Source organism: Planococcus citri, chromosome 4 (genome assembly GCF_950023065.1).
Source record: "Planococcus citri chromosome 4, ihPlaCitr1.1, whole genome shotgun sequence".
NCBI classification, from domain to species: Eukaryota; Metazoa; Arthropoda; class Insecta; order Hemiptera; family Pseudococcidae; genus Planococcus; species Planococcus citri.
The window spans coordinates 62011012-62026329 of record NC_088680.1 but is presented as its reverse complement, the minus strand read 5'-3'; the positions used below and the strand labels follow the sequence as shown (position 1 = coordinate 62026329).

The window sequence follows — 15318 nt, the reverse complement described above, 5'->3', positions numbered from 1 at the left end:
CTATTGGCAACTGCCGACGCACTTTTTCGCTTTCTCAGCCCAACGATTATGGTACCAGCAGTAGTTGGCGTTTCTCGGTGTCCCAGAACGCTGCCTGGAACGTGAACGGCCATTCTCAGAATCATTTCGCGTACGTGAGCGCGATCTGTGTTGTCTATTTTCGTTGACAAGTGTATTGACAGCTTTTGTCAGTGCTGAGATTTGACCAAGTAACGAATTATGGTCAGATGCTTCGGAGCTCGATGCACTGGTCGCACCTGACGTTGCTACTGCTGCTACTGTAGGCAGACGAACGTATTGAACTGCGGCGTCAGCTGCTTGGGCCATTTTATCCGGGTCAGTAACGCATCCGGCAGCTAAAACAAGTTGAACTGGCTCAGGTAATCTGCGTTTAAACAGCTCGGACAATGTTTCGTTGGTGACGCGACCTTTCGCGAGTACACGCATCTCAGCTAGTAGAATAGATGGTTTTTTATCACCAAGTTGACAACCTTCGAGCAGGCGATTAATTTGCTCCGTATCGGAAGGCTCATACACCTCGTACACACGATCACGTAACGCGGAGAACGGATTCAGCTCTGGTGGATTGAATATTATTTCCTGCACGCTTGTGGCTATATCGTGAGGAAGGGAACCGGCGACAGCCTCGAATTTTGTCTGTTCATTCTTGAAAGTGCCCAGACCTAACCTCAGCTTAACCTGACGCCACCATAGACGAATATTTGTGCCATTAAACGGTGGTAATTCAATACGATGAACTGCATTTACAACCTGCGGCTGTGGCGGAGTAGGCTGCTCCTTGTCCGCGTCACTTTTGGAATCGCCAGGTTTGGTCATCTCAGCTTAGAATGGCCAAAAAAAAACAGCTTAAAAACGCTATATAACACTGGTACTTACGTATGTAATTGCTCAGCTAGACTGGAACAAAATACTCAGCTGACTGGAACAGATGAAACTTTTTACCATTCGAATACCTCCGAGACAAAGGACTGGAAACAGGCAAAAAATGGCCGGAAAATTGCTCGAAAACACCTGCGGAAACGTCAGAATATGCGTGAAAACGTAATAACTGCTCAAAAACGAGCTCAGAAAAATAAAAAACGTCAAGGGTCACCACTTTGGGATTTTTGTACCCATTTAAACAAGTTCCATTTTGGTAAAATAAAAGCCAACACGGACGTGAATTTATAACGTATTTTAATCACACAATAAAATGTACAACGAGCGAGAGAGATAAAAATGGAATAATGTACGTACGATACATCGAGTACTCAGCTGGTATAACTCTCAGCTAGGCGAGCGGCGCGCGCATTTGGCGCAGATAAACATGCCGCTAGGTTACGGCGCAAAACCGCAACCGAACCGCCACACCTTCATTTGTGATCCTTCCCGTTGCCATTGTGAGTCTTGGGGAGATTGCCTGAATGTATGACTTTGCTCTGGGGCAGCAACGTTTTTGGACTAATTTCAGGTCGCTGATTCGGAATCCGGTGGTAGTTTTCGTGTGCACTGCGGGTAAGTGGTGTTTTGGCAAAATTTCATTGTGCAAAACCGCCCCATAGACATCCGATCAAACTATGGCTGTCTACCGATTACCGCATTGAGTTCCTCGACCCAAAAAACCCCCTAGGAACCCATTCACAAAACATGAACGCGAATTCGATTCCTGAAAAATTCACTTTTTTGCCGAAAAAATGAAATTTTGAATTCTATCTCAGTTTCCGCGAGAACGGAAGGTTTTCATGAGCTGCGGATTGCGGCATTGAATTCGCCGTCCCAAAATACCCCCTTGAGCACCATTCTGGCATTTGGGTTGGCAACTCTCAGGCATCCCTTCATTTGTGATCCTTCCCGTTGCCATTGCGAGTCTTGGGGAGATTGCCTGAATGTATGACTTTGCTCTGGGGCAGCAACGTTTTTGGACTAATTTCAGGTCGCTGATTCGGAATCCGGTGGTAGTTTTCGTGTGCACTGCGGGTAAGTGGTGTTTTGGCAAAATTTCATTGTGCAAAACCGCCCCATAGACGTCCGATCAAACTATGGCTGTCTACCGATTACCGCATTGAGTTCCTCGACCCAAAAAACCCCCTAGGAACCCATTCACAAAACATGAACGCGAATTCGATTCCTGAAAAATTCACTTTTTTGCCGAAAAAATGAAATTTTCAATTCTATCTCGGTTTCCGCGAGAACGGAAGGGTTTCATGAGCTGCGGATTGCGGCATTGAATTCGCCGTCCCAAAATACCCCCTTGAGCACCATTCTGGCATTTGGGTTGGCAACTCTCAGGCATCCCTTCATTTGTGATCCTTCCCGTTGCCATTGCGAGTCTTGGGGAGATTGCCTGAATGTATGACTTTGCACTCGGGCAGCAACGTTTTTGGACTAATTTCAGGTCGCTGATTCGGAATCCGGTGGTAGTTTTCGTGTGCACTGCGGGTAAGTGGTGTTTTGGCAAAATTTCATTGTGCAAAACCGCCCCATAGACGTCCGATCAAACTATGGCTGTCTACCGATTACCGCATTGAGTTCCTCGACCCAAAAAACCCCCTAGGAACCCATTCACAAAACATGAACGCGAATTCGATTCCTGAAAAATTCACTTTTTTGCCGAAAAAATGAAATTTTGAATTCTATCTCGGTTTCCGCGAGAACGGAAGGGTTTCATGAGCTGCGGATTGCGGCATTGAATTCGCCGTCCCAAAATACCCCCTTGAGCACCATTCTGGCATTTGGGTTGGCAACTCTCAGGCATCCCTTCATTTGTGATCCTTCCCGTTGCCATTGCGAGTCTTGGGGAGATTGCCTGAATGTATGACTTTGCACTCGGGCAGCAACGTTTTTGGACTAATTTCAGGTCGCTGATTCGGAATCCGGTGGTAGTTTTCGTGTGCACTGCGGGTAAGTGGTGTTTTGGCAAAATTTCATTGTGCAAAACCGCCCCATAGACGTCCGATCAAACTATGGCTGTCTACCGATTACCGCATTGAGTTCCTCGACCCAAAAAACCCCCTAGGAACCCATTCACAAAACATGAACGCAAATTCGATTCCTGAAAAATTCACTTTTTTGCCGAAAAAATGAAATTTTGAATTCTATCTCGGTTTCCGCGAGAACGGAAGGGTTTCATGAGCTGCGGATTGCGGCATTGAATTCGCCGTCCCAAAATACCCCCTTGAGCACCATTCTGGCATTTGGGTTGGCAACTCTCAGGCATCCCTTCATTTGTGATCCTTCCCGTTGCCATTGCGAGTCTTGGGGAGATTGCCTGAATGTATGACTTTGCACTCGGGCAGCAACGTTTTTGGACTAATTTCAGGTCGCTGATTCGGAATCCGGTGGTAGTTTTCGTGTGCACTGCGGGTAAGTGGTGTTTTGGCAAAATTTCATTGTGCAAAACCGCCCCATAGACGTCCGATCAAACTATGGCTGTCTACCGATTACCGCATTGAGTTCCTCGATCCAAAAAACCCCCTAGGAACCCATTCACAAAACATGAACGCGAATTCGATTCCTGAAAAATTCACTTTTTTGCCGAAAAAATGAAATTTTGAATTCTATCTCGGTTTCCGCGAGAACGGAAGGGTTTCATGAGCTGCGGATTGCGGCATTGAATTCGCCGTCCCAAAATACCCCCTTGAGCACCATTCTGGCATTTGGGTTGGCAACTCTCAGGCATCCCTTCATTTGTGATCCTTCCCGTTGCCATTGCGAGTCTTGGGGAGATTGCCTGAATGTATGACTTTGCACTCGGGCAGCAACGTTTTTGGACTAATTTCAGGTCGCTGATTCGGAATCCGGTGGTAGTTTTCGTGTGCACTGCGGGTAAGTGGTGTTTTGGCAAAATTTCATTGTGCAAAACCGCCCCATAGACGTCCGATCAAACTATGGCTGTCTACCGATTACCGCATTGAGTTCCTCGACCCAAAAAACCCCCTAGGAACCCATTCACAAAACATGAACGCGAATTCGATTCCTGAAAAATTCACTTTTTTGCCGAAAAAATGAAATTTTGAATTCTATCTCGGTTTCCGCGAGAACGGAAGGGTTTCATGAGCTGCGGATTGCGGCATTGAATTCGCCGTCCCAAAATACCCCCTTGAGCACCATTCTGGCATTTGGGTTGGCAACTCTCAGGCATCCCTTCATTTGTGATCCTTCCCGTTGCCATTGCGAGTCTTGGGGAGATTGCCTGAATGTATGACTTTGCACTCGGGCAGCAACGTTTTTGGACTAATTTCAGGTCGCTGATTCGGAATCCGGTGGTAGTTTTCGTGTGCACTGCGGGTAAGTGGTGTTTTGGCAAAATTTCATTGTGCAAAACCGCCCCATAGACGTCCGATCAAACTATAGCTGTCTACCGATTACCGCATTGAGTTCCTCGACCCAAAAAACCCCCTAGGAACCCATTCACAAAACATGAACGCGAATTCGATTCCTGAAAAATTCACTTTTTTGCCGAAAAAATGAAATTTTGAATTCTATCTCGGTTTCCGCGAGAACGGAAGGGTTTCATGAGCTGCGGATTGCGGCATTGAATTCGCCGTCCCAAAATACCCCCTTGAGCACCATTCTGGCATTTGGGTTGGCAACTCTCAGGCATCCCTTCATTTGTGATCCTTCCCGTTGCCATTGCGAGTCTTGGGGAGATTGCCTGAATGTATGACTTTGCACTCGGGCAGCAACGTTTTTGGACTAATTTCAGGTCGCTGATTCGGAATCCGGTGGTAGTTTTCGTGTGCACTGCGGGTAAGTGGTGTTTTGGCAAAATTTCATTGTGCAAAACCGCCCCATAGACGTCCGATCAAACTATGGCTGTCTACCGATTACCGCATTGAGTTCCTCGACCCAAAAAACCCCCTAGGAACCCATTCACAAAACATGAACGCGAATTCGATTCCTGAAAAATTCACTTTTTTGCCGAAAAAATGAAATTTTGAATTCTATCTCGGTTTCCGCGAGAACGGAAGGTTTTCATGAGCTGCGGATTGCGGCATTGAATTCGCCGTCCCAAAATACCCCCTTGAGCACCATTCTGGCATTTGGGTTGGCAACTCTCAGGCATCCCTTCATTTGTGATCCTTCCCATTGCCATTGCGAGTCTTGGGGAGATTGCCTGAATGTATGACTTTGCACTCGGGCAGCAACGTTTTTGGACTAATTTCAGGTCGCTGATTCGGAATCCGGTGGTAGTTTTCGTGTGCACTGCGGGTAAGTGGTGTTTTGGCAAAATTTCATTGTGCAAAACCGCCCCATAGACGTCCGATCAAACTATAGCTGTCTACCGATTACCGCATTGAGTTCCTCGACCCAAAAAACCCCCTAGGAACCCATTCACAAAACATGAACGCGAATTCGATTCCTGAAAAATTCACTTTTTTGCCGAAAAAATGAAATTTTGAATTCTATCTCGGTTTCCGCGAGAACGGAAGGGTTTCATGAGCTGCGGATTGCGGCATTGAATTCGCCGTCCCAAAATACCCCCTTGAGCACCATTCTGGCATTTGGGTTGGCAACTCTCAGGCATCCCTTCATTTGTGATCCTTCCCATTGCCATTGCGAGTCTTGGGGAGATTGCCTGAATGTATGACTTTGCACTCGGGCAGCAACGTTTTTGGACTAATTTCAGGTCGCTGATTCGGAATCCGGTGGTAGTTTTCGTGTGCACTGCGGGTAAGTGGTGTTTTGGCAAAATTTCATTGTGCAAAACCGCCCCATAGACGTCCGATCAAACTATAGCTGTCTACCGATTACCGCATTGAGTTCCTCGACCCAAAAAACCCCCTAGGAACCCATTAGTAGATATAAAATGTATTTCCTGGCACTGGAGTAAGAATTCTTACAATACTTTTTAAATTCAAAAGTATGTGGAAACTTATGTGAAAAATTTCACATAAACCTTCACATAGTTTTTCATTCAATCAAATGCAAAAATATTTACAAAACTTAGATATTGAAATGAAATGCAAAATTTTTTGCAATACTTAAACATTTCAAACAAATGCAAAAATTTCATCAAAACTTGAACATTTCAATGAAATGCAAAAATTCATTCAAAACTTAAACATTTCAATGAAATGCAAAAATTCATTCAAAACTTAAACATTTCAATGAAATACAAAAATTCTTTCAAAACTCATTGAACTGTAAAAATCATACAAAACTTTAACAATTATACCACTAGTTAAAGAAAACGTTATCTCTAATAAAGTGGTAACACAAACACCAACACCTTTATCATAGAAACTGATTCTTTTAACTAATGAATTTTTTCCACTGTGAACGAATTTTTTTGCATTTGAAGTACACCATCTTTTAGAAATTGATCCATTAGTTAAAGAAATCAATTTCAATAATAAAATGAATAACTATAATAAAATGGATAACCAAGCACCTTTAAGAACATGTGAGAAGTGTATGTGTAAAATTACATACAAGAACTATGCCAGACATTTAAAAACAAAGAAACACAATGAAGTCAAGATTAATGTGAAAGAATTAAAGACGGAATTGAAGTGGTATGGAATGAAAAATGTTGATAAAATGAAAAAATCAGATTTGTTAGTGAACAAAGATAAAATCAAGGCTATTAATATTGATAGAGAAAAATTGTTGAAATTATCAGAAAAGAATTTGATCAAATTTATTCAGGATAACAAATTTAATATCAATAAAAAATTGGGAAAAGATCAAATAATAGACAGATTGCTTGATTTTCACTCAAACAAATCATTGCCTCTTCCTAAATGGGAATTTGTGGATGAAAATTTTAAATCAAGACATGCTCAATTTGATATGAAAAATAACTGGGATATTAAAGATATGTCAAAGTTTTTACATTTTATGAAAAAACATGTTAGTTCTTTACTTCAAGAATGGATGAAAAAGCATAGTGGTATTAAAGTGAATTTTTGTGTTTCTGCAACTTATGTAGACACTCGAGATGAAACAAAAATTGCATACAAACATTTGCAAACTAAGAATGATAGAATTACTAATAGAAGTGAATTAACAAATGGAATTTCAACTTTAATGAAGAGTGTACTTGATAGACATGAAAATATCATTGATGAATTAACAGGTAGTCCATGGCGAATAATATCAATCAATAGTTTTAGAGTAAATATAAACAAATATGACCCGCTTAGAGCAAGTTCCTATATTGATCTTCCAAAAATTTTAAAAGATAAGAAAGCAATTATAAATGTTAAAAATACTGATAATAAATGCTTTTTATGGTCACTTTTAGCATGTTTATATCCTGCAAAAGATAATCCACAAGAAATAATAAAGTACAAAGCATATGAGAAAACTTTTGATAAAGCTTTGAAAGATATTGAATTTCCGATGAAAATTAAAGACATAGAGAAATTTGAAAATAAAGTGAATGAATTGAAATTGGTAGAAGGTGGATTATCTATTAATGTTTATCATCATGATGATCGTTATAAAATTTATCCCTTACATATTACTAAAGAAGAGAAAACAAAACATGTTGATTTATTGTATTTATGTGAAGAGAGTAATGATAGAAATACTCACTACTGTTGGATTAAGGATCTAACAAAATTGATTAAAAGTCAATTAACCAAAAACACTCAAAAAATACATTTTTTGTGCAAAAGGTGCCTTTGTCATTTTTACAGTGAAGTTAAATATTTAGAACATAGAGAAAGCTGTAAAGTACATGATCCAGTTGCAGTAAAACTTCCTCTTAAAAGTGATAACATTTGTGAATTTACAAACTATAATCGATCAATGAAAATTCCTTTCACAATAATAGCTGATTTTGAGTGTATACTTAGAAAACTTGAAAAAACTAAAGTAGAGGAAGATGCTAAAACACAAAAAATTCAAGAGCACGTACCAATTAGTTGTGTTTATTACATTTTATATGAGAATGGAGAAATATCAGAGAACATGTTTGAATATTTTGGAAGTAATACCCCTCAAGTATTGTGTGAAAAATTATCAGAAGATGCAGTACGTATTGCTAATGAATACATATATAATTGTAAAAAAATGAAGAAACTGACCAATATACAAAAATGTGAATATAAAGAAGCAACAATATGTCATATTTGTGAAAGAAAATTGAGTGATTTCCCACCTATGATGGAAAAAAATATTAATAAATTGAGAAAAGAAATAGAAATTACTTCAAATATTTTAAAGTATCATGATGATCAAACACTGACTGATAGACTAGAGAAATTAGAATTAGATTTGAAAGAGAAATTAGATGATGAAGAAAAAAATAAAAAGAAAGTTCAGGATCATGACCATATAACAGGTGAATATAGAGGTGCAGCTCATAGTCTTTGCAACTTGAATTACAATGTACCTAGTTTCATACCCGTCTTGTTTCACAACTTTTCTGGTTATGATTCCCACTTATTAGTCAAAGAATTTGCTGGAACTACAGATAATTTAAAACTAATTCCAAATAATGAGGAATCTTACATCAGCTTCTCAAAAGTTGTAAAGTTTCAACACTATTCAGGAAAAGAGGGTAAAATAGAACTTAGATTTTTAGATTCATACAAATTTCTATCTGAACCACTTTCTAAATTGGCTAAAAACTTGGAAATGTGTCATTTCAAAAATTTGAAGAAATGGTTTGATAAGACAGTACCACCTGGGAATGATTCATTGTTCAATTTGTTGACTGAAAAATTGGCATACCCTTATGATTATATGGACTCATTAGAAAAATATGATGAGGAAGAGTTACCATCTAGGGAGAATTTCTACAATTCCTTGAATGATGAGCATGTAGATGAAGAGGAATTTTTACGTGCTCAAAAAATTTGGGAACAGTTTAACATTAAAAATCTAAAAGAGTTTACAATGTTGTACAATAAAATTGATGTACTCTTGCTAGCAGATGTGATTGAAAATTTCAGAAAAACTGCACTTGAAATTTACAAGTTAGATCCACTTTGGTATTATACTACCCCCGGATTTGCTTGGGATTGCATGTTGAAAACAACAAAACAAAAATTGGAATTGATAACTGATGTAGACATGTTGTACATGTTTGAAAATGCCAAGCGTGGTGGAATTTCCCAATGTTCAAATAGATATGAAAAAGCCAATCATAAGTACATGGGTGAAAAATTTGATAAAAATAAAGAATCAACATTCATTCAGTATTTGGATGCAAATAATTTATATGGATGGGCTATGAGTAAACATTTACCATATGGAGGGTTTTGGTGGGCAAATCCAAACGATTTTACTTACAGTAGAATTTTGAAAATGAGAGATAACCAAAGCAAAGGATATCTGTTTGAAGTTGATTTAAGCTATCCAGAAACATTACATGATTATCATTCTGATCTACCTTATTGTGCAGAAAATATTATTGATGAAAATAGACTTCCTAAATTATTCACAACATTATATGATAAGAAGAAATATGTTTTACATTATTTGAATCTTAGACAGGCTCTTGAAGCAGGTTTGAAATTGGAAAAAATTCACAGAGTTATTCAATTCAACCAATCAGATTGGATGAAAGTATATATTGATAAAAATACAAAGCATAGACAAAATGCAAAAAATGAATTTGAAAAAGACTTTTTTAAATTGATGAATAACTCGGTGTTTGGTAGAACAATGATGAATGTGCGAAATCATGTGGATATAAAATTGATTAGTGAAGGTAAAAAATATACAAAGTATGTTTCAAAACCAAATTTTGTAAAATCAACATTTTTTGCAGAAGATCTTGCAGCTGTTCACATGAAAAAAACTCACATCAATTTCAATCAACCAATTTATGTGGGTGTTTCTATTTTAGATATTTCAAAAACATTGATGTATGATTTCTATTATAGGTTGAAGAGAGAATATAAAAATGATGTTAAACTTTTGTATACTGATACAGACTCATTAATTTTGTCAATAAAAACGCCAGACTTTTACAGTGATATGAAAGGAATGATTGATGAATTTGACACATCAGACTATCCTGAGAATAATATATATGGTATTCCTCAAGTTAATAAAAAAGTTATTGGTAAATTCAAAGATGAAATGAAAGGAAAAAGTATTGAAGAATTCATAGGGTTAGCTTCTAAATTGTACTCCATCAAAGTATTTGAAGAAGATGAAAAGAAAAGAGCAAAAGGAGTGAAGAAACATGTAATCAAAAATCAAATCACCCATAATGATTATAAAGAATGCTTAGAGAAGAAAATAACAAAGAGTTTCAAGCAGAAAATTATACAAAGTAAAAATCATAATATTTACACATTTGAACAAGATAAAAGAGGTTTATCTCCATTTGATGACAAGAGATGTATATTTGACAATGAAACTTTACCTTGGGGACATTATAAACTAGAAGTAGAAAGACAGAATTTTATCACACATTTGAAAACTCTCTCTTCACTAATATAAATAACTTTGGTTAAAATTTTTTTTTCCTTATTATAAAATAATAATATGATCAATAATGAAAAGGGGCATCTTAAATTATTACTCTCTCATGTAAATTGGTATGATGTTTCAAGTAATCAGGAACTATCAGAAAATTTAATCAGAGAATTCAAAGACAAAGTATATTGGTTTGCAATTTCAGTTCATCAAAAACTGTCAGAAGATTTCATTAGGGAATTCAAAGACAAAGTATATTGGTTTGCAATTTCAGTTCATCAAAAACTGTCAGAAGATTTCATTAGGGAATTCAAAGACAAAGTAAATTGGGAAGAAATTTCACGTTATCAAAAACTATCAGAAAATTTCATAAGGGAATTCAAAGGCAAAGTAAATTGGGAAGAAATTTCACGTTATCAAAAACTATCAGAAGATTTCATCATGGAATTTAAAGATTGTGTAAATTGGCATTGGATTTCAGGTCATCAAAAACTGTCTGAACATTTCATTAGAGAATTCAAAGATCAAGTAAATTGGCATTGGATTTCATGCCATCAAAAACTGGCTGAAGATTTCATTAAAGAATTTAAAGACCAAGTATGCTGGGAATGTATTTCATGGAGTCAAAAACTGTCTGAACATTTCATTAGAGAATTCAAAGACAAAGTAGATTGGAAAGAAATCTTAGAAAATCAAGAACTATCAGAAGATTTCATATGTGAATTGAAAGATTGGGTATCTAGGAAAAAAATGCATTAGTTAAAAGAATTGTTTTCTATAATAAAATGAGTTCTATTATAGAATTGGATGAATTTATAACAAATACTTTAAGGAACAATATTCAATTATTTCAAGAATCTAAGCAAAGAGTGAAAACATACAACATTGAGGATGGAAATCTTTCTCCAGAAGTTGTGAATGATTTTAAAAACATGGACAAGTTTCAATTTTCAGAAAGCATATTGATGTTATATTTGAGAATGAGAGAAAACTTGATGAAAACAAATGTGAATACATATTTGAATGAAATGAAAAAAATCATTCCTTATGAGATTATGAAGGAAGCTTCACAGAGATTTGGTCTCATATGCAATGTATCAAAAAAAGAGTATTATCCATCCAAAAGGTGTCAAAACTGTGGAAGTACTCGAGAATTTTTCAAAGATCGAGATAATATTTTAATATGCAAAAAATGTTTTGCCGAGGTAATTCACTACAAACATAATTCTAAACCTCATTGCTTCAAGAAACAAAATTCAAACTACAATAGGTTAAGTAATTTCAAAAAGTGTTTGGAGAAATATCAAGGAAAACAAACTGATTTTATAAGTCCAGAGGTTTATATACATTTACAAGAAGCTTTATCTACATTTGGACAAGTGAAAAAATCAACTGTTTTTTATTTCTTGAAAGAACTAGGTTATCATAAACACTATGACGATTATATTCTAATTCATTCTAATTTAACAGGGCAGAAACCAAGTGATATTTCCCATTTAGAACAACAACTTCTAAATGATTTTGAAAAATTTTCCAATCAATTTGATTTGATAAATAGCCATAGAAAAAACTTTATAAATATGAAATTTCTTTTACATAAATTAATGTTGAAAGATGGTCACAATTTTGATCCAGAAGATTTCATTTCACTTGGCAACAAGAGGGAATGTGATGAAATATGCAGAAAAATATTCCTTTCTTTAGGATGGAAATATTCATCTAATTAACTGCTTTGTTCTTTTAGAACACTGTTCTAAAAGATATTACCACTTTTTATAATTTTTTGTAACCACTAAAGCTGTATAAAACTCATTGTTTGGACTCACACATCTGTACGCATTTTGATCTGTAAAAGTTAGATTTTTGATTTCAATAAACAAGTCTGTGGTACGAATTCGCTCATTAGAAATGATGGATTCATTGTTATAATTGAACCACTTATTATTTGACTGAAATTTCTCAAAATTATAAACACATTCAATTTTTGTATTGACTCCCTCTGTTTCCATAAGCAATTTTACCCAAGTTTTTGTCACCAAATGCTGTTGACTCTTTAAATTTTGCTGCGACACTACCAAATAATCATAGTAATAGTTACTTGAAGATTCACCAAATTTTTTTGTTCTAATTCGACACATGTATTGTCCTTCATTTATAACTTTCAAAAATGATACAACCTCAACCTTTTTCTTCGATGTTGAATTCAAATATTCAAATTTATTGATACTTAAACGTTCTGGAATGTCAAAAGGAACATCTTTAAGCCATTCCAGCTGATACACAAATTCTTGTTCTGAAAATGTAACATTACAAAATAGTGTAACCCCATCATTGTTGACTATTTTTTGAGATCTGAAGAATAAATCATGTTCTTGTAAAGTTGATACAAAAAGGGTAAACAGAATAATACCAGCACACTTCATTTTATAATAGGAAAAAAAATGTTTCTACTATAAATGAGCAATAATTACAATTTAGTAAATGAAAATGTTAATATAAGAAAGGAATTGAAGGCAATGTATCAGGCAAGTAAAGCAGGTAAAATTTATAAGCAAGAAGTATTGGAAGAACAGTTTAAGCCAATCATTACACCACTAGAAAAAATTAGAAACCAAATAACTCAAAATGTTCCAGAAACCTTCCAAATACCTTCCCAAAATCTTCCAGAAACCTTCCCACAACCTACCCAAAATATGCTTGAGTGGAATAGTTCTCATGAAAATGTTCTTGGCGAAATAGCAAAACAATATTTACAATTTTATGCTGCTGATGATAAAAAAGAAATTTGTGATACTACTTTTGGGATTCGATATGATCCAGACATTAATAAATGGATGATTGGCAATGAAGAAATTAATTTTAATGGTAATAACATCAAGTTTAAAGGTGGTATTGAATTTAAAGGAACTCATGGTTTATGGCAGTTGTTGACATTAAAAAATCCAGATCCAAATGAGTATGATTCTGAAGATTTAAAGGATTTTTGGAAAATTATTGATAAAACCAGTAGTTATAAACAAAATAATAATCCATCTTCCAGAGTGAAATCAAGTTGTGGAATCAAATACATTTCTGTAATAAAACCTTTACTGGATAAATATCTGAAAAAGGGGGGAGGGTTGTATCAAAGTGATAGCATAGATAGTTATCTAGAAAAATTAATCACAATTTACTCAGAGATTCAAAAAGGATCTTTAGATGGTAAGGCAATAGTACCAATTTTAAATCATCTCAAAAAAATGAATTTGTATGCCAACACATCTGGGGATAAATATATTTATTGGGATAACTTGCCTGAATTGTTTGATAAATTAGTTGTTTTGTATGGTGAAAAGAAAGCTGGAAATTCCAACCCTCATTTAAGAAATGAAATTGTTAGGATTTTGCAAGAACTTAAAGAACTTTGAAAAAAAAAATTTCCTATTATAAAATGAATAGTGACTCTCCATGTAGTAGTGAAGGAAATAATTCTAATACACAAAGTGGGAGAACAAGCTCCCAGCATCAAAATATGAAAACATGTATTTTCTTGATGACGATTCTCTTGAAAAGTATTTGGAAATTTAGAAAAAAAGTGATTAGACGCAAAAAGAAGAAATGATATTTTTTTTTCTGTAATAAACATGAATAGTAACAACTTTAAAACTATATTGAATGACAAAATTCGACAAAGAATTCCCAAGGTGATGTTTGATGGTGAAGTGAAAGAAGGTAGTGGTATGTTGGGTACAGTTGCAAATTGGGCAATAAAGAAGCTTCCATTACCTCCCATGCATTTAGAAGATCATAATTTTACTGGACCCTGGACAAATCCAACTTTACAAATATTGAAAGGAGTTGAACCAAGAAATAAACTGGATTATGCATCTAGGAGACATGATGTTGCTTATGAATTGATGGAAGATCCTGCTGAACTTCATGAAGCTGATTATATATTACAGAGAGAAGCTTCAAATATTGCACGTGATAAAGATACAAGTAAAAAATTGGAAAAACAAGCTCAGCTTGTGGATGCTGCCATGGGTGTAAAAAGGTACTTTGGTACAGGTATGAAAAAGGAAAATTATGAAAAAATTCCTGTCAATTTAGATGAAAAAGAACAACTGTTAATTCTAGAGGGAATAAAGTTAGGGAAACCAATTACTTTAAACTTGGATCACAAACAATTGATTCGAACAAAAAACAGTGTGATGAAAGAGACTTATTTACCAGTGACAACATATCAAAAGAAGGAAATCAGTAAAGCGCGTACTAAAAAGAAATCAGTCAAGATAAAGTTGTCTGCAAAACAATTGGAATTTATCAACACAAATAATAAAACTGGAGGTTTCTTACCTGCTCTAGTTGCTGCATTACCAGCTATAGCTGCAGCATCATCCATAATTAAAAATGGTTTTGATGCCTATAGCAATCATAGAGCAAACAATCAGTTAGTTGAAGAAGTTAAAAAAAGATATAAAGAAGAAAAACCTCTTCACAAACAACTAACTGATATACTAGAGGAATCAGTAAAGTCTGGTACAGGTTTGGAAAACAACGAAAAGGTTTTGCAATTTATAAATAATTCTAAAGATATCAAATTAGCTATGAAGAAAGTAGGAAAAGGATTATATTTGAATCCAACTTCTCATCGAAAACCTGTTGAAGGTGAGGGGTTATATTTAAATCCAGCTTCTCATCGAAAACCTGTTGAAGGTGCTGGGGTTAATGTGAAAGCAAAAAAAAAAAAGAGGAAGGGAGGTTAATAAAAATTCCTATTAAACCCTTATCCAATATGGAACTAGAATTATATGCAAAGGAATTGTGTATACCTTATTTTAGGGGAGTGTTTATGAAAGATCAACTACCAAAACAAATTGGAAGAAATGAAAGCATGATTATCAATTTAGATGATTCTATTGGACCGGGATCTCATTGGGTTTGTTTTTTCAAGAA

General features: G+C 35.5%; 1 protein-coding gene across 1 annotated transcript; it reads right to left on the bottom strand.

Moving 5' to 3' along the window:
• Window positions 1-837, bottom strand: LOC135845220 (uncharacterized). The gene has a single exon (XM_065363684.1). It carries the CDS (start codon window positions 835-837, stop codon window positions 1-3), a length of 837 nt encoding a protein of 278 aa, XP_065219756.1.
• Window positions 838-15318: the final 14481 nt, after the last annotated feature.